Source organism: Nuphar pumila, chromosome 12 (assembly GCF_984573655.1).
Source record: "Nuphar pumila chromosome 12, dmNupPumi1.hap1.1, whole genome shotgun sequence".
Lineage (NCBI taxonomy): Eukaryota > Viridiplantae > Streptophyta > Magnoliopsida > Nymphaeales > Nymphaeaceae > Nuphar > Nuphar pumila.
Window position 1 is genome coordinate 98,973,468 of NC_143260.1, and position 18,560 is coordinate 98,992,027.

At 36.0% G+C, this 18,560-nt stretch overlaps 1 protein-coding gene across 1 annotated transcript; it reads right to left on the reverse strand.

Annotated features, from left to right (window-relative positions):
- Positions 1 to 510: 510 nt before the first annotated feature.
- PHIP1 (phragmoplastin interacting protein 1) lies at positions 511 to 16,888 on the reverse strand. The gene is made up of 4 exons (XM_089982540.1): positions 16,234 to 16,888; positions 15,881 to 16,052; positions 1,356 to 1,402; positions 511 to 1,265 (listed from the first exon to the last, which is right to left on the reverse strand). Exons 1-4 carry the CDS (start codon positions 16,803 to 16,805, stop codon positions 758 to 760), a joined length of 1,299 nt encoding a protein of 432 aa, XP_089838666.1. The 5' UTR covers positions 16,806 to 16,888; the 3' UTR covers positions 511 to 757.
- Positions 16,889 to 18,560: the final 1,672 nt, after the last annotated feature.

The window sequence follows — 18,560 nt, forward strand, 5'->3', positions numbered from 1 at the left end:
ATTAAAAACAAAAAAAAAGGAGCATCAAGATAGAAACAAAAAAAAGAAAGAAAGAAAGAAAAACTGAGTATAGAAAGATTGTTGACGGGAGATTTTTTTTTTTAATTGTCCCCCTCATTACGGATCACATGCACAGTTCGCACGTCCCTGAGTTTGGCTGCACACGTGCTGCGGCATCCCACGTGACACAGCAATCAAACACACCCCAAGTGACCGTTCTCCCTAAGAAGGTTCCTTGTCAACAAAAAGGGTGAAAGAGGCAGTCCGATTTACAACCTGTCTCAGAATTATCTTGGTAAGCATCTGAGGATCCATACGGCAAGTACATGGGGGGGCAAGGTATCATGACGATGATGGTGATGATAATGCTGCAATGTCCATGTCCATCAGGGACAGTCGTAACATTAATCCCCAGAAGGGAAAATAATTACAGGACAGTTTCAATGCAAAGTCGATCCATCAATATCAACACAAGGCTTCTCAATTTTGCCAAAAAAAATCTGAAATGTTGAAATACTTCAAGAATCTGATTCTCAACCATGGCAAGTGTTCAGCACAGTATACAGTTGGTCAACTTTTTTAAACAACAAAAATGCACTGCCAAGCTACAAAAATCCTAAAAAAAAGTTCTTTAAATAACAAAAATGCACTACTGAGGCTACAAAATTTCCAAAGTACTTCATATGACACTCCAAAGCGGCACCCACATTGCCTTCTGTAAGCCTGAAGTTTGAAAATGTTGATTGTATTAGAAGGTTCAAGGCAAGCCATGATCAGAGAGAAAAATGCATAATTCCTGTTCATTTGTTTTCTTATCAGGCTGCTGTTTCTGAGGACAGGAAGATGAGAGGTGACCAGGAGTACCGCATGTGTAGCATGTCCGCCTTTTCTTACTGTTCTTGCCAGGGACAGATCCAGTCTCTGGTTTCTTATTCTCTGTTCCCTTTGTCGGTACAGCACACCTTATTTTAACCGGCCTTCCATGCACCATCTGCTGATCCAAAGTCAATGCTATTCCAAGCGATACATCATCTGCAAAATCAACATGACCATAACCCAAGAACTCGTCTGTATCTTTGTTCGTGCCAAACCGGATAGCCTTGATCTTGCAGTCAGAAAACAGATTTCGGATGTCTTCATCTGTTACATCCCATGACAGATTCCCCATGTAAATTCTGTTGTAGCCGTCTACTCTCTCAGGGGCAAAATCTGATTTCTCTGTTTGGGTGGTTCGGTAGGGCTGTATCTTAAGAAATAGGCCTCCCCTGGAGAAGAAACACATTTTGGGGTTTGCAAAAAAATTAGGACTAGCATTTTAGAAAGGATTTTGGTAGTTCAGACTAAATCATGCTTACATGTCAGCACCATCTAGAGCTAGAGCTCTTTTAGCTGCAGCCTCAGTCTGCAAACAAACACGAGATTTCTAATGAACATCAAGCTAAATGTACAGGAAACTCGCTAGCACAGTAACAGAGCAGGAAAATTTCAGAGTGGGCATATCTAACACAGCATAGGGTGGTAGTTACCTTTTTCCTCTTTGCAAGTGCAATGGGGAGAAAAAAAATCAATATACATGAAGCAGTTTATTGACAAATTCTATATTTCTATTGGACAAGGAGACACTGCTTTGACTTTCATATCCATTTGGCACTTGTGCCTGCCTCAACTGATGATCAGCACTGGTAGGGCACTGACTAAATAGGGATACACATGCAAATAAAAGTATGAACATGCATACATACATATACACATACACGTGTGTGTGTGTGTGTGTATGCATGTGGATTTCTTCTCAAGGGGAAATCTTTTAATAAATTTAAAAATGCAAGAATTCTTGGAAAATATAAATTTTAAAAATGTTAAAAATTGTATCAAACATAAAGATATAAAAATAAAACCCCTTAAAATCGTGAAAAAAGGTGATATTTCAATTTATCATGATAAAATCACCATCAACTCGGAATATTGGCAACATTGTATATACATGCACATATACTTACATACACACATATAATGTACATCAACAGCTAGAATTAGAGCTGTTAATTGTTTTTATTTTAACATAAAAATTAAAAAAATTCTTCCATGCAGTTAATAACTAGTATTTATGACAGCTTTTCGTTTGATGATCTCTAGATAGATGAGAACATGGATTGTTTGAACAGGGCTTCTCCAAATCCTCTGAATGTTCACTTTCTTGTTCCAGAGATTCTGCACGTCACACATACAAAAAAACATACATACAATATATATGTATATATATGCAATTAAAAATAGAAAAATGCTTGCATGCACTTTTTTGTTTATAATCATTTGCATGCACTTAATAACTAGCATTTATGACATTTTTGTTTTGATGATCTCAGTATAGATCAGAAGATGGATTGTTTGACCATGGCTTTCTCAAAATTTTAAATATGCACATTCATGGTGTGGACTTCTCATACATATGGGAAAATATGGGCTACACTATTGGGATCCAAACACACGAGTGAAAGCACTATTTTGTATATTTATTATTATTATTATTATTTAGATCAAATGCTCTTCATTGAGTAGGTAACAGACCATGATTTCCCAACAACTATACACGTTGTTCCGGGGGTTGAAAAATCAAAGTCCTACAATGTACCAAAAATTCAACCCTCAAAAAAATCATATTTTTTTATTAAAAAAACATGATTCAACGGTCCATCCTTAATAAACGGACTATTCTGCGCAAATCTATGGTGCTAGATTTGGTCAACACAACTGCCTCTATGAGTTCTGACTACGAGGTTCCGAACCCATGAGTGTAGCATGTGTGTGCGTGTTGTTAAAATATATACATGCAAATGTATATATATATATATTATGTTCCTATGATTGTAAATTAGAAATGCCCACCAGGGGCATTTTCATCATTTTCTCCCTATATAATAGGAGCTGCCCATTAGGGGCAGCATTGTAATCTTTATTTATTTTTTTATTATTCTGTTTGGTGTCCCTTTCACATTAGTGAAAGGGCATTTTTGTAGACAGCCAATAAAGCTGTAGGAGCTTCCCAACAGCTCTATTGAGCTGCCTTGTGGCCTATTTAAAGAAGGTTTCATCACCTCTCTTGTTAATGCTTTTCTTAAGCATTTTGAATACAAATTATATTTATTTTTATTGTGCTCTCTTGCTCATTTTGTGTGATGTATTAGCCCATTGTGGATTGTGTGTTACATATAAACAAAAAACAATTAGCACATCCAATTCTACATTTATAGCAGTTTGATTTATTTTGGAATATCATTCGATTGCAAATTGTGTAAAAAGTGGATGAGAGAAGCGATGCATGAAGCGTGAAGAGAGAAGTATGTTTAAAAAATGCTTGGATATGTGAATAGTGGAGTGGTTAGGAAGCATAACTGCAAGCAGTAAGAAACAACAATAGCATTGAGTAAAAAATAACGTAAAAATATAGTTAAAATTTTAGTTCTTTATTCTTTATATAAAATGAAATTTAAGTATTTTTATTCAAAATATGAATATGTAAATTTCATTTTAAAATATAAGTTTTAAAAAAGACGGTACAAATTGTTTACATGAGGAAGACATTTAATATATCAAGGAAGTTCATTTTCATATTTGGAGAACTGAGATTTCTACTTTTAGTAAGCAGGTTTCTCATAAAATTTTGGAAGCATGGAAGAAGCATAATATTGGCACTTCAAGGCGAGCTTCTAAGGTTTTAAGAAGCTTTTGGTAACCATGCAATAGATCATAACAAGAATTGTTTTACTGGGACTCCTCAAAAATCCTTTGCATGTTCACTTTCACATTTATACTCACAATCCTTTAGGTGGCATTTTGGCCATTTAAGCTTGATTATAACCTGTTGCACATGGATGGGGGATGACAGAATGATGCCACAGAAAAAGCCATATCTTTGCCACTACTGATATGCCTATGATGCAAGCACCATGCCATCAAGCCATCTAGATGCCAATGGCACTTCAGCAGTACAAGAGTTTCACTATAACCACATTACTCGTTAGAGCCTTAAAAAGAAAAAAATAACAAGCAAAAAAACTATGCAATCCCTAATGCTTCCATGCTGAAGGTGTCTGCAGACTCTGCATAAAGTTCCCCATTGCTCATATGAAAGGGAAGCCTCAATTTTCAATTAATGAGAATGTTCATTCACTAACTAAAAGATTATTTCTTTCCTCTTTTTTTGTTTTTTGGTTGAAATGATTCTCAGACTCAAAGATGAAGGCACTAAACAAGTGAATACCAGATTTAGAGCCCCTGGGTGTGCCACTAGATGCTTCTCTCAGAGAATGTGAGAGACATAAAAACAAGGACCTGGATCTCCTTTAAGTATTACCTCATTTAGAAGGCTCTAAATGGAGCCAAGTTGCTGTCTAGTCCACAAACAAGAGTCTAAGCATAGAGTAACACTAGAGCACATTCCCTGTCTCCCCTGCTTTCAAATCTTCTTTCCAGGTAATCAACCTATGAATCCTTTGGCATATCATCTTCAAAATACTTCCCTCAGCAAGCACCAATGACTAAACAAGTTATTTCTCCTCACTGCGCTCTCTCTTGGAATTTCAAGTCTCTCTGGCATAAATGGTTAAACCAAAACACTTTAACAACTTTTATCCATTCCTCTCCTTGTAGCCCAAAGATTAAACCCAAACCCTTCAAATTTAAACATTCTTGACCTTTACAAAGCAGAAATATAAAATAAAGCAACTATTAAATAACCTTATTTGTTTTGCAGCATATACTTAGACTATGGCAACAAAACCACAGGAATGCCATTGTTCCTAATACTTCAACGGTCGGAATATAAGATAAAGCAATTTGCATGTGTTTGATAATAGTGACTAGTCAACTCAAAAATCACTTCTCATTACAGGGAGTAGGAATTGAGACTTAAGGATCCACCTGCATTACCACTGATATCATGGAGCAGGAGCTATGTCATTGATCAAGTCAATGAAGAGCGCCCATGATATCTCATAAAATCTCTTATTATGAAGCTAGTTCTATGTAACAACTCTATAATATAATAAAGTGGAGACTAAAACAAATGGCACATTAAAACTGAATAAACAAAATAAAAAAAGAAATACTGCAATGAAGTGGCAGATCCATGTCCATTAATTTTTTTTTAAATGAATTCAGTTGGACCAGACCGGCTGCATATAAAAGTCACCTCTCCTTTATTTTTCAGCATAAGTGGAGCTATCCCTTCCACAAAGAACAGAATTTGGAAAGTCAAGGTTGAAGATTACAATCCTACCGAAAAAAAGGGTTGAAGATTACAACACATTGAAACAGATTTCGATCCTGTTTTCATCCCTAAAGTTAAACTGCATATCAACACTTGCTAATAAGATCTTTTGCACAAACAATAAGAATTTCTTAAAGTCACCAATGTTGAACAATGCCACTTTTTTGTTTACCTTTATTTATCTTACGGTTCTTACCATTACACTCCTTTCTCATCAGCTTCTTTACATACTTGTAGATCAATATGCTCATTGTCACTGCCTCTTCTATGGCTACAGGCCCACATCCCCAAGAAGCTGCAGTGGGGGAGAAAAAAAAGAGAGACAAAAACCAAAAGGTTCCGAAGGGATGCGTTTGAAATGAAATGGGGATCTTCGAAACACGAGCTTAGATTAACAAGGGCAAGTGTCAAGAATGACACTTAAGCATAACCCTTAAAAAGGGTATAACTGGAAATAAAATAAAAATAAAAATGTATTCTTTATTGATATGAAAAACCAATTGCTTAAGAAGCATTGGAATAAAATACAAGAGGGGCTGCACCCCTTTATATACACAGCTGAAAGAGGACTCAATAGAGCTGTTGGACACAGTCCAACAACTCTATTTAGAGTTGTTGGAATGTGTCAAGAGCTGTTGGACTGTGTCAGTCCAACAGCTCTATTGCTAGTCAAGTCTGGACAGGACTTGACTAGCAACAGTCATTCTAGTTCAAACTGAACTAGATGACATAAAGACAAAAAATAAAAATAAAGAAAAAAAATTACAGAAAAGAAAGAAATGAAAAATGTATTTATATATATATAATAATATAATATTATTATATATACATATATGTACAGTTTTACATTTTAACACTCCCCCTCAAACTTACGGTACAATGAGCGAAAGTTTGTCTAAGAGAAAGTGAAATCAGGAAGCAGCGAGAGGCTTTGTAAAGAAGTCTGCTAACTGATATTCTGAAGTGACATATGGCAGATCAATTATCCCGTGTAGATATTCCTCTCTGACGTAGTGACAATCTATTTCGATGTGTTTGGTGCGTTCGTGGAATGTTCTGTTATTAGCAATGTAGATCGCACTTTTGTTGTCACAACACATTTGTAAAGCCTTTGTTGCTTCAGCTCCCATGTCAGCAAGCAGTCGTCGGAGCCAAACTACTTTCATGGTTGTGGTTGTCATGGCTCTGTATTCAGCTTCGGTGGATGAGAGAGATACCTTCTGCTGCTTTTTACACCTCCACGAGATCAATGATTCCCCTAAAAAGACACAAAAGCCAGTGGTTGAGTGTCTGTTATTGGGATCACCTCCCCAATCAGCATCAGTATATGCAATTAAATCAAGAGAAGAGGAGAAAGATAAGAAAAGTCCTCGTGAAAGAGAGGACTTGATGTATCTGATAATACGCATGACTGCTCCCAATATGAACAAAAGTAGGAGCATGTTGAAATTGACTTGTTGTATGAACAACATGTGCTATATCTGGTCGGGTAATGGATAGATAGGAAAGTGCTCCAACAAGCTGTCTGTAAGGAGTAGGGTCTGCAAGAAGTTCTCTATCATCAATCTTCATTTTAACATTAACAACTTCTGGAGTGTCAACTTTCTTATCAACAGTAATACCAGACCTGAAAACAATATAAAAAACAAATTTAGTCTGAGATAATAAATATCCTCTAGGAGAATAAGCAACTTCAATGCCTAAAAAATATCTCAACAAGCCCAAATCAGTCATTTCAAAATGAGATTTAAGAAGTGTTTTGATTATTTCAACTCCCTGTTTATCGCTTCCGGTGATGATCATATCATCCACATAGAGAAGAAGCACAATGATCCCTGCATCAGAATTCTTAATAAACAAAGCAGTGTCAGTTAAACAGAATTGAAAACCAATATCAATCATAACACGACTAAACCTATCATACCAAGCTTTTGGTGTTTGTTTAAGTCCATAAAGAGCTTTTTCTAAGCGAAGGACTTTACCCTTAGGAATACTTAGACCAAAAGGGAGTTCCATATATACTTCTTCAACTAGCTTTCCATTTAAAAAAGCATTTTTGACATCCATTTAAAAAATAGACCATTTTTTGATAGAAGCTAAGGCAATTAAGGTTCGGACAGTAGTCATACGAGCCACCGGAGCAAAGGTTTCTTCATAATCAATCCCGTATTCTTGGGCATAACCTTTGGCTACTAAACGGGGTTTATATCTTTCAAGAGTATCATCACTCTTGGTTTTAATTTTATAAACCCATCGACATCCTATAGTTTTCTTCCCTGGAGGAAGATCTTGAATATTCCATGTAGAAGCCTTTTCAAGTGCATCTAATTCAGCTTTCATGGCTTCTATCCATTTGATATCATTTTTTGCTTGAAAATATGTGGATGGTTCTTCATATGAGTGAATTAATGCAATAACTGCCTTATATGTGGGTGAGAAAGACTCGTATGATACAAACTTTCTTGGAGGCCTCGAGATTCGGGATGATTATCTAGTTGGAATGTTAGAATATTTCTCAAGTGCACATGGAGGATTAGACTCTTGTCGCCTGGAATATTGAATACTAGTATCTCTATGAACTTCATTTTCAACATTAAGATCAATAATTCTTTGATTATCATCAAAGTTCCAGTCAAGGTCATATTCATCAGATGTTGATGTTAGATCTAACAAAAAGGAGTACTCAGTGACGTCTTTTAATTTTCTAAAATCAAAGAAGCTCTCCTTTTCAAGAAAGAAAACATTTCTAGACACATATAGTTTATTATTTTTGAAGTCAAAACATCTATAACCTTTCTGGTTTTCAGCATATCCTAAAAAGGCACAGGGAATCACACGAGGGGAAAGTTTATCATTTTTGTCAGTAAATATGAAACATTTGCACCCAAATATTCTTAGTCTAGAGTAGTCTGGAGAAATGTTCATAAGTTTTTCAATGGGAGTGATATTTTGTAACGAAGAAGATGGCATCCTATTAATGAGATAGGTGGTAGTTAAGGCAGCTTCTGCCCAAAAATCTTTCGGGACTTGATTTGCTATTAATAAAGTCCTAGTGGTTTCTATAATATGGCGATGTTTTCGTTCTGCCAGTCCATTTTGTTGAGGTGTATAAGGACAAGATCTTTGATGTGTGATGCCATGCAATTTAAGATAATTTTGAAAATCTGTGGATAAAAACTTTCCCCCTGAATCTGTGCGAAAAATAGTAATATCATTTTGAAACTTGTTTTTAACCATATTATGAAAAGTTTGAAAGTATGAAAATACTTCAGACTTATGTTTGAGAAAGTACATCCACGTATGTCGGGAGAAATCATCGACAAAAATAACATAGTAAACAAATCCTCCTTTAGAAATTACTGGTGCAGGACCCCAAACATCCGAGTGCATTAATTCAAGTGGTCTTGAAGAGAAAAAGGTTCTGTTCTGAAATGGTAATCTTTTCATTTTGCCGAGAATACAATCTTTACAACCAAATGATTCAGAGTTACAAAATTTCCCTAGATTTGGAAAATGTTGGATTTTGGTTATATGTGGGTGATCAAGTCTCTTATGCCACAGTTCCAACTCTATTTTTTGAATATTATAACAAAAAGCTTTCTTCGGCATTTCCAAAAAATCCATGTAATAGAGTCCTCCTTCTCTATGGCCTTCCCCAATCAGCTTGCCTGACTGGCGATCCTGTACCCAACAACCATGAGAAGAAAAAGAAATATTACACCCATAATCAGAAATTTGAGATACAGATAAAAGATTTAAATTTAATTTGGGAACATGTCTAATTTCTGGAATAAAAAAAATTTGTTTTATAAATTTTTTCAAAATTTCCTATTCCTTCTATTTCAAGAGAAGTCCCATCAGCAGTAAAGACCTTTGACACACTTGTTTTATTTTTAACACATTTGGATAGACTTTGATTATTTGGGGTCATATGAAAAGATGCACTAGAGTCAAGAAGCAAAGAAATTTTACCTAGATCAGAAAAAGATGAGGTTGTTGCGCCGGTTGAAACTTCAGATGAGGAAGAAGCACCTTTGATGAGAGGCTGAAGAATCTCCATTAGTTGGGCCAGGGAAACTGGTGCATCCTGATCTTTAAGCTCCGATCCAGCAATTGCAGTTCTTTTTTCTCTCAGCTCCTTAAGTTTGGGACATTGTGGCCTGTAGTGTCCCGGTTCATGACAGTGATGACAAATAACTTTCTTCTTATCATAGTCACCATTTTGTCGGTTAAAGTGAGGAGGCCTATATGATCGAACATGATTCCCTGGTCTAGATACGGCTAAAACGGAATCATCTTCAATTTTTAAAGAACCTTTCCGGAGACGATTTTCTTCCATTGTTAACTCTTCAATAGTTTCAACAATAGAAGGAATTTTTCCCCGGTGAAGTAGGGCCGATTTAGTGGTTTCAAATTCCGACCTTAATCCAGTGATAAACTGGTAAAAATGTTCAGCATCGAGTTGTTTCTGACGAAGCTCGATGTCTTCGGCACAATGCCACTTTGGTTCTAAAAGGGAAAGTTTTTCACAAAGTTCGGACAACCCATTGTAATATTCACGAATAGTTTTGTCTCCTTATGTCATCATTCGAACTTTTTCTTGGAGGTTGCACATGTGTGCAATATCTTTAAGGGAATACATATTCTTAAGGTATTCCCATGCCTTATCGGCATGATCAAATTTGGCAAGACTTGAGCATTTTTTAATGTCAACGCTATTGATAAGTCATGACATTATCTTCGCATGAGATATTCTTCATTCTTTTCATTTCTTCTCGTATGAGGCAATAGCCTTGATTTTCTCTTCTTCCGATAGAGGGACCTCTTTATCTCCCTCCTTTTTAGTAAGAGATAGCTTAGGTTCCGAATCGGAACCATCCACAATCCCCCATAAGCCTTTTCCCCATATATGGTGCTTCATGATTGAAGCCCATGTTACATAGTTCGTATCGCTTAGTTTCATAGGCATGATGGTGACTTTATCATTGTCATCCATCGATTACAAGGAGAGAAAGAATAGGGATAGAAGAGAAACAAGAAGGAAAATGAAAAAGAAAGAAAAAAAACAATACAACAAGATGTGAAATCTTCTTCAATGAAGTGATAAAACACTTCTCTTCAAGTGGCGAACACTTTTGCAAACGGGCACGGAAACCGAGGCAGCTTTTCCTCAAGATTTAGTACTTCCGCGGCTCTGATACCATGAAATGAAATGGGGATCTTCGAAACACGAGCTTAGATTAACAAGGGCAAGTGTCAAGAATGACACTAAAGCATAACCCTTAAAAAGGGTATAACTGGAAAGAAAATAAAAATAAAAATGTATTCTTTATTGATATGAAAAACCAATTGCTTAAGAAGCATTGGAATAAAATACAAGAGGGGTTGCACCCCTTTATATACACAGCTGAAAGAGGACTCAATAGAGCTGTTGGACACAGTCCAACAGCTCTATTTAGAGTTGTTGGAATGTGTCAGTCCAACAGCTCTATTGCTAGTCAAGTCTGGACAGGACTTGACTAGCAACAGTCATTCTATTTCAAACTGAACTAGATGACATAAAGACAAAAAATAAAAATAAAGGAAAAAAATTACAGAAAAGAAAGAAATGAAAAATGTATTTATATATATATAATAATATAATATTATTATATATACATATATGTACAGTTTTACATTTTAACAGCGTTAATTAGAGGGATAGACCTGTTAAAGTATATATATATATATATATATATATATATATATATATATATATATATATATATATATATATATATATATATATATATATATATATTCTTGATGTAATAAGTAAAACCCATTAGGGGTGTTTTAGTCATTTCACCTTATGTAATAGGTTGTGCCTATTAGGGGCACAACAGTAAATTGTCTTTTGCATTTATTTTTTGTTTTTCTTATTATCTTAAAGGCTATGTCACAGGGATTCGGCTAGCAGTGTGCCGCACCCGCATCGACGCGACTCGATGCGGGTGCGGCACCAGGTGCAGTCAACCCGACCCTGGGTGCACCCAGGGTCATTTTGGTCCAATTTTTTTATTAAAAAAAAATTTGTGTCCAATTTTTTTATTAAAAAAAAATTGTTCTGGAGGGCGCTGCCCCCAGAGACCCCGACAGGGGCGGGGCCCCCTGGACCGCTGACCGCGCAATGGGACCCACGCCGGGGGAGCCCCCGAACCCCCCTTTCTGCAAGGGCAAAAACTCTGAATCAGGCTCCACAACTCATCGGCTTGACCCCTCCCCTGCACAAATTATATATATATATATATATATATATATATATATATATATATATATATATATATATATATATATTTTTTTTTTTTTTTTTTTTTGCCGCACCCCCGCACCCAAGTTTTTTGAAATGCACCCATGTGACATAGCTTAAATGGCATTTAAGATATTCAAGAGAGAGTTGTTGGGACCTCCCCAACAGCTCTATTTATAGCCGTTGAGGAGGGTCCCAAGGCCCCTCTCCCTTGTGGTTGAGTATATACAGGGTTTGAACCCCCCTCTCTTTCAATGCTTTTGGATGCTTGTTCTCAAGCACTCTCTTAATAAGATTCTTTATATTTTTTATGTTGTCTCTCTAGCCCATAAGTGACATTGTGTTGTAATTGTATCTTGACCTATAAGTGGTCTTCATTTGCGTATGTTTTACATGGTATCAGAGCCTTTGGTACTCTTGGGTTGAAACTTGTACGTGAAGATCAAGAGGAGGACCTTGAGATTGGTGGAGCATTGGTTTGTTGATTTGTTGCCTCGGTAAGTATACCATCAAACTTCTTCAACACTTTTTTCTTGCTATCTTCTCCTCTTCTTTCCTCTCTTTCTTATCTCTTTATCTCTTTTCTTTCCTCTGCTATGACCGATAAAGAAATTGTAATGGTTGTTCTTATCAAATTTGATGGGAAAAACTACAACATGTGGGGTTGCGCCAGTGAAAAGAATCCTCATGGGTAAAGATATCTGGCATTTTGTTGATGGATCCGCATTGGAACAACAACCAATTTTCACAAAACTGGTTGTTGAAACTAATGGTGAATCTAAAGAGGAGATTCTTAAGGGAATCGAAAGAGAAAAGACTTGAATACAAAAAAGCCTATAAAAAGTGAGAAGTGAGTCATGCTAAGGTTCTTTCTCTCTTTATGGATAGTATGCATGAGGAGGCTTGCTCCGATATTCTTGAATTTGAAAGAGCGAATGAAGCTTGGAAGTATGTTAGACAAATATATGCCCAAAAAGATGCTGCTCACAAGTAGGATCTCAAAGACAAAATACATAGTTGCAAACAAAGTGAGAAAACATTATAATACCCTCAAAAGACTTTGGGATCAATTGGCTAAGCTTGAGCCTATATGAGACACCTAATGATGCTCAAGAATAGAAAAAATACAAGCATTAGGTACAATTGTTCTAATTTTTTAGAGGTCTTAGACCTGAATTTGAACAAGTTCGGGTCAATATCATTCATAGGAAAAAATCTTTTCCCTTGTATGAAGTCTTGGCACAAGTATGTATAGAGGAGAAAAAGTTTAAATCCATATCTGATTATAAGGAGATCAAGAATAATGTTTTAGCCGTATCAAGACCGGATGCCAATACAAATGTTTGCAGACAACCATACTTTTCAAAACCTTACTATGGAAGACCTAGATATGATGACAACAAGAGAAGAAATATAATAACATATTATAATTGTGGAGAATCGGGGCACATCAAGCCTTATTATCCCAAGTTCAAATGAAGAGAAGACAAAAATGTGGCATCCGAGAGAACGTCTCACGAAGAAAGTGGAACCAATGAGGATTCAAAATCCATTGAAACCATATTCTCTCAAATCATGAAGGCCCTTCATCCACTAATCAAAAACTCCTCTTCCTATCTTTCGGGAGTCGCAGTCTCTATATCTTCACCTCCAGGTTGGGCTATTTACCAAATAGATGTATAAAATATCTTTTTAAATGGGGATTTAAAAGAATAAGTTTATATAAATACTCCTCCTGGTAAGATGTTTTGATTTAGAAAGGTTCTTTATAGCTTAAAACAGGCACTCAAAGCCTAGTATGATCGTTTTAGCTCTGTTATGCTTAAACTTAGTTTTAAATCTTGTTATATTGATACTGCTATATTTACTAAGAAATCTGTTGAAGGAATTGTTATTCTCCTTCTTTATGTTGATGACATGATCATCACAGGTGATGACAAAGAAAAAGTAAAGTATATTAAATGTATTATAAAAAAATATTTTGAAATGATTGACCTTAGAGTTTTTAGATTTTTTCTAGGAATTGAGGTTGCTTAATCTCCTAGGAGACATTTACTTTCTCAAACCAAGTTTGCTAATGATATTATTGACAGATCAAGAATTACTCACGAAAAAAGAGTGGACACCCCTGAAGTTATTTATTTCAAAATAAAAATTGATGATGAAACACCTCTAGATAATCCTACTCCGTATGGCCAAATGATCGGCGCCTTAACTTATTTAACTATTACTAAGTTTGATATTGCGCATGCGGTTAATACTGCTAGCCAATTCTAGCATTCTCCCACCATAGTTCATGAGTGTTGTGATGAAGATTGTTAGATATTTACAAACCTCTACCTCTAGAGGCTTTTTGTTATCATCCTTTTATCTTGAGTTGATTGTTTATTCGGACTCAGATTGGGAAGGAGATCCAAATGATCGCCGCTCAACTATTGGCTTTTGTATATTTTTAGGTGATTATCCGATGTCGTGAAAATGCAAAAAACAATAAAAAGTATCATTATCATCCATTGAAGTTGCATATCGTGCAATGGCTACTACAATATCAAATATTGTTTGGTTGCGAAAATTACTTGGAAATATGAGCATGCATATGCAATCACCCTCAAGGTTATGTTGCAACAATAAAAGCGTCATCTACATAGCCGACAATCACATATTTTATGAGCACACAAAACATATCGAAATAGATTGTCTCTATGTTCGTGAAGAGTACCTGAAGAAGACCATCCTCCTGCCTTACGTAGCATCGGAATTTCAGTTGGTCGACTTCTTTACAAAAGCTCTTCTACCCGGTTTTATTTTTGGCTGGACAAACTTTTGCTGATTACACTATAAGTTTGAGGGGGAGTGTTAAAGTATATATACTTATTGTTTTTGTGTATGTACATATATATATATATGCATTAATATGTATATATATATATATATTTCCTAATGTAATAAGTAAAACCTACTAGGGGTATTTTAGTCATTTCACTTTATGTAATAGGCTATGCTCATTAGGGTCTCAATAGTAAATTGGCTTTTGTATTTATTTTTTGTTTTTCTTATTATCTTACTTAAATGTCCTTTAGCTAAAGCTCAAGGGCATTCAAGGTATTCATGAGAGAGTCTTGGCACCTCCCCAATGGCTCTATTTATAGTTGTTGGGGAGGGTCCCAAGGCCCCTCTCCCTTGTGGTTGTGTATATAAAGGGGTTGAACCCCTCTCTCTTGCAGTGTTCGTGGATGCTTGTTCTCAATCACTCTCTTAATAAGATTCTTTATATTTTTTATGTCATCTCTCTTGCCCACAAGTGGCATTGTGTTGCAATTGTATCTTGACCCATAAGTAGTCTTCATTTGTGTGTGTTGTAATTGCCCATAAGAGACATTTGTTTGTATTTCATTACAAGACCTTCAAATATACAACAGGAATATTGGTCCCTCTTCATTAAATATACATAGCTTTAATTAGCAGAGGTCACAGTATAGTTAACCAATCCATACTTGACACAATCATAATTTTCAGACAGACTCCATAACCTACTATATGACGCCTTCATCACAAACCACCACTCATTACTACACAATAACCGATTCAATAAAAAAGGAGATGACTCATGAAGTGAATCCCTTGCAGATAACATTGTTTTTCCAACAAGAACCGACCTTTCCTCACGGTTGAAACCAGGAAATCACTCCATCAGGTTACTATAGGAATCCTAAGTAGCATCTTCTGTAGGTTCGTCCCACTGAACGCAAACTTCAATTTGTGCCTTGTCATATTTTTAAACCATTCTCATTCAGCTTGAATAGAGATAATCTGATATATGTGATCCATTTTCTTTAGCTGCAACACGTGAGCTCCATAATCTATCTACATTGAGATAATTTCGCATGGATCCCCTTGCATATATGACCTTCATCTGCCTCATAAATCTTATATTTACTTAGCGCTTCTAACTCATGCATAATCTAGATAAAAATAACATTTAAGCAGTTCACGAGAAACTCATGTAGCATATGCAGCATCTTTTGGAAACAATGCTTCTCGTCAAGTGTTTGATATAATGTATTAAAGCAGTTCGGTTATGCAAAACTTAAATTAAACAGCCACAAAAAAAATCTGCATTCCATTCAATACTAGAAAACATATGAATCGAACAACAAGGAGTCTAATAGAAATAAACCAAAAGTGAATTCAGTCATTTAATAGCAATAAGACAATTTTGCATTCCATTAGATAGTAGTAAACACATAAACCGAAAAAATGAGGAGTCTAACAGAATTAAACCAAAACGAATTCAATAAATTCAAATTAAAGTATAAACTGACCTTGAATGTGATTATGGCGATACCCCTGAACTTTCCACTCTCAGGAAACGTCATACAATCCATTTCAGTAATGGTGCCACAACCATAAAAAAAACTCCGAATATCCTCTTCTGAAGAATAATAAGGAATTCCACCCACATAAACCTTTGTTGAAACATTCACTTTCTCTTCACTGTAAACCCAACAGAATACAACATAATAAGGAAAACTCATATAAGAAAGCTAACAAAAAACTACCTTTTCCTTAACCTCAGAAAACAACCCATTGCCAGAAACAAACCAACAGAACGAAATAAACCCAAAGATAAAAAAGAAAAACGTCAACAGAGGCCATTAATCGCCCGAATTCTTACCTCACATTCGATTTCTCCAATTGGGTGTTCTCTACTTCGGGTTTTTTCTCCCCCTTTTCGTTGGTCTTCTTAACTTTCTTCCTCGTTTTCTTCTTCTTCTTCTTCCCCTTCTTCGCTTCATTCTTCTCCTTCTTCTCCGCCGCTTGGTCTATTTCCTCTCTTTTCATCTTCGTCTTCTCCTTCTTCTTCGCATCATTCTTCTCCTCCTTCTCCGCTGCTTGGTCTGTTTCCTCTCTTTTCCGCTTTTTCTTCTCCTTCCTCTTCTTTCCATTCACAGAGCTCGAATTCTGATGATGGTCGACACCATTCGACTCTGCAGCAGGAGTTTCGCCAATCTCTTCCTGGGTGTTACTCGAGAGCGATAATTTCTGCCTCCTCTTCTCTCTCTTGGACAATCTAGGCAACTTAATAGACGAACCGAGGATCTCTCTGACGGACTGAAGGTGAGAGCCATCCGCTTCATCTCCCTCTCGTTTTCTTTTCTTCGATTCCCCATGAGACAGGTTTCCAAGTGCCGACTCCGCGAGAGTCGCTCTTATTTTCAGCTTGAGCTTCTTGTTTGATAGCACCATCTTGCTCCTACACACTGCAACCCTACCTACCACCCAAAAAACAGGTCTCCTTTCGGAGAGAGAGTTATTCTGAATTTCTGATACGACCCGGGAATGGTGAAGCCGTGAAGGTACCTATGTCATAAATATCGCCGATATTTTGAAATATCGTGATTTTATTTAGAGAATTCTACAGGCAAATGTAATGGCAAAAAAAACATATCATTTTTAACTTGTTTTGAATTAGTGTGATAAAAATAATTATTCTGACATTTTTATTATTCATGTTCTAATTCTATTTAATATAGTTTCCCTAAGTCTTTCTTGAGAAACATAAGTTGTTGCAAAATACTCTGGAGGTAACGTAACACCCCAATTTTTGAAATAAAATATTTTAGGATTTTTTTTTTAAATTCTTCACACGATTTTTAAGAACACAGCGGAAATTATTTTTAAGAATGGTGAACGAGTTACAGTTACCAATACACACTTGAAAAACTAGATTAATAGAATCAAACCATTAATTAAATTGCAATCAATCAAATACTAGTCTTCCAAATATAAGGACTAAAAAAAGCATAAAAAGTAAATAAAATAATTTAATTCATCCAACAACCTAAAAGAATAGGACCCTCTCGACGCCACCCCGAGCCTCCTGTTATCACCCTCTAGCTTATTCATTACCTAAAATATTTAAAATGTACGAGCGTTAGCCACAACTCTAGTATAAAAATATCCTACACATAGGCATGAAAATAATACAAATACATAAAACATACATTTTTCCCAAAGCAAATAAATCATAGCATGTCATAGCATATAGACTCAATACAGTTAATGATCACAAATCATGCAAGATTACATAATAATTCAAGTTTATCATCAAATAACGTATATGTCTCATATTATTAGTAATCAAAAGGATTTATGTATGCCAACATATGCATGAACTAGAAATTATACATGACATGCCTATAAATTTATGTCATTTAACCACTGGTGAACCTAATCTAATGCATTGTCTTTCTTTTCTTTTCTGAAGGGTACACACTCATGACCTAATCTTAATTCAACAATTAGATGGGAGTTTATTATCTATGTATTTTAATTAACTCATCGATTTGAAGAGCCATGCCAAACATCCATTGAAGCAGTCTTTAACTGAGGGAGAACTTAACAGTTGTCAAAGAGAATCAATTCCTACTCTGCAGAGCATGACTGTATACCTAGGATAAATTGACAGCCTCAGCTCCCTACACCAACGACTGGGAGGGCAAGATGTGTCAATGCTCTCAAAATATGTCAGTCGATGAGTGTACCTTCTACCCTCTTCAAGGTAGGTCACTTGTATAAATGAGCTATTAGTTGTTATTTATATTGGGTTCAACCACAACACTGGGTGCACTCGGCACCAGGCTCAACAACCCCAAGCTCCAATATAGCCAGCTCAACAAACCACGACCTCACAAGGTACAGACTCATACCTCCTATAATCACTCAGGTGTCATAACATAGCTTATTTGAACCCAACTCAAGGTACGTACTCAACTTAATGAGCACCCAAGAGTATCTCAATGTACGTACTCACACTAAGGAATACCTAAGAATATCTCAAGGTACGTACTCACACTAAGAAGTACCCAAGAGTTCAGTTAGAGAGTGTCTATATAAACATGTTTATCAAAGCCAAACCAGGTACTCACAAGCACCCCATGGGTTCTACCGAACCTGACTCGCATTCAAGCCCTATGTATGCATGCTTTACATGACACAATA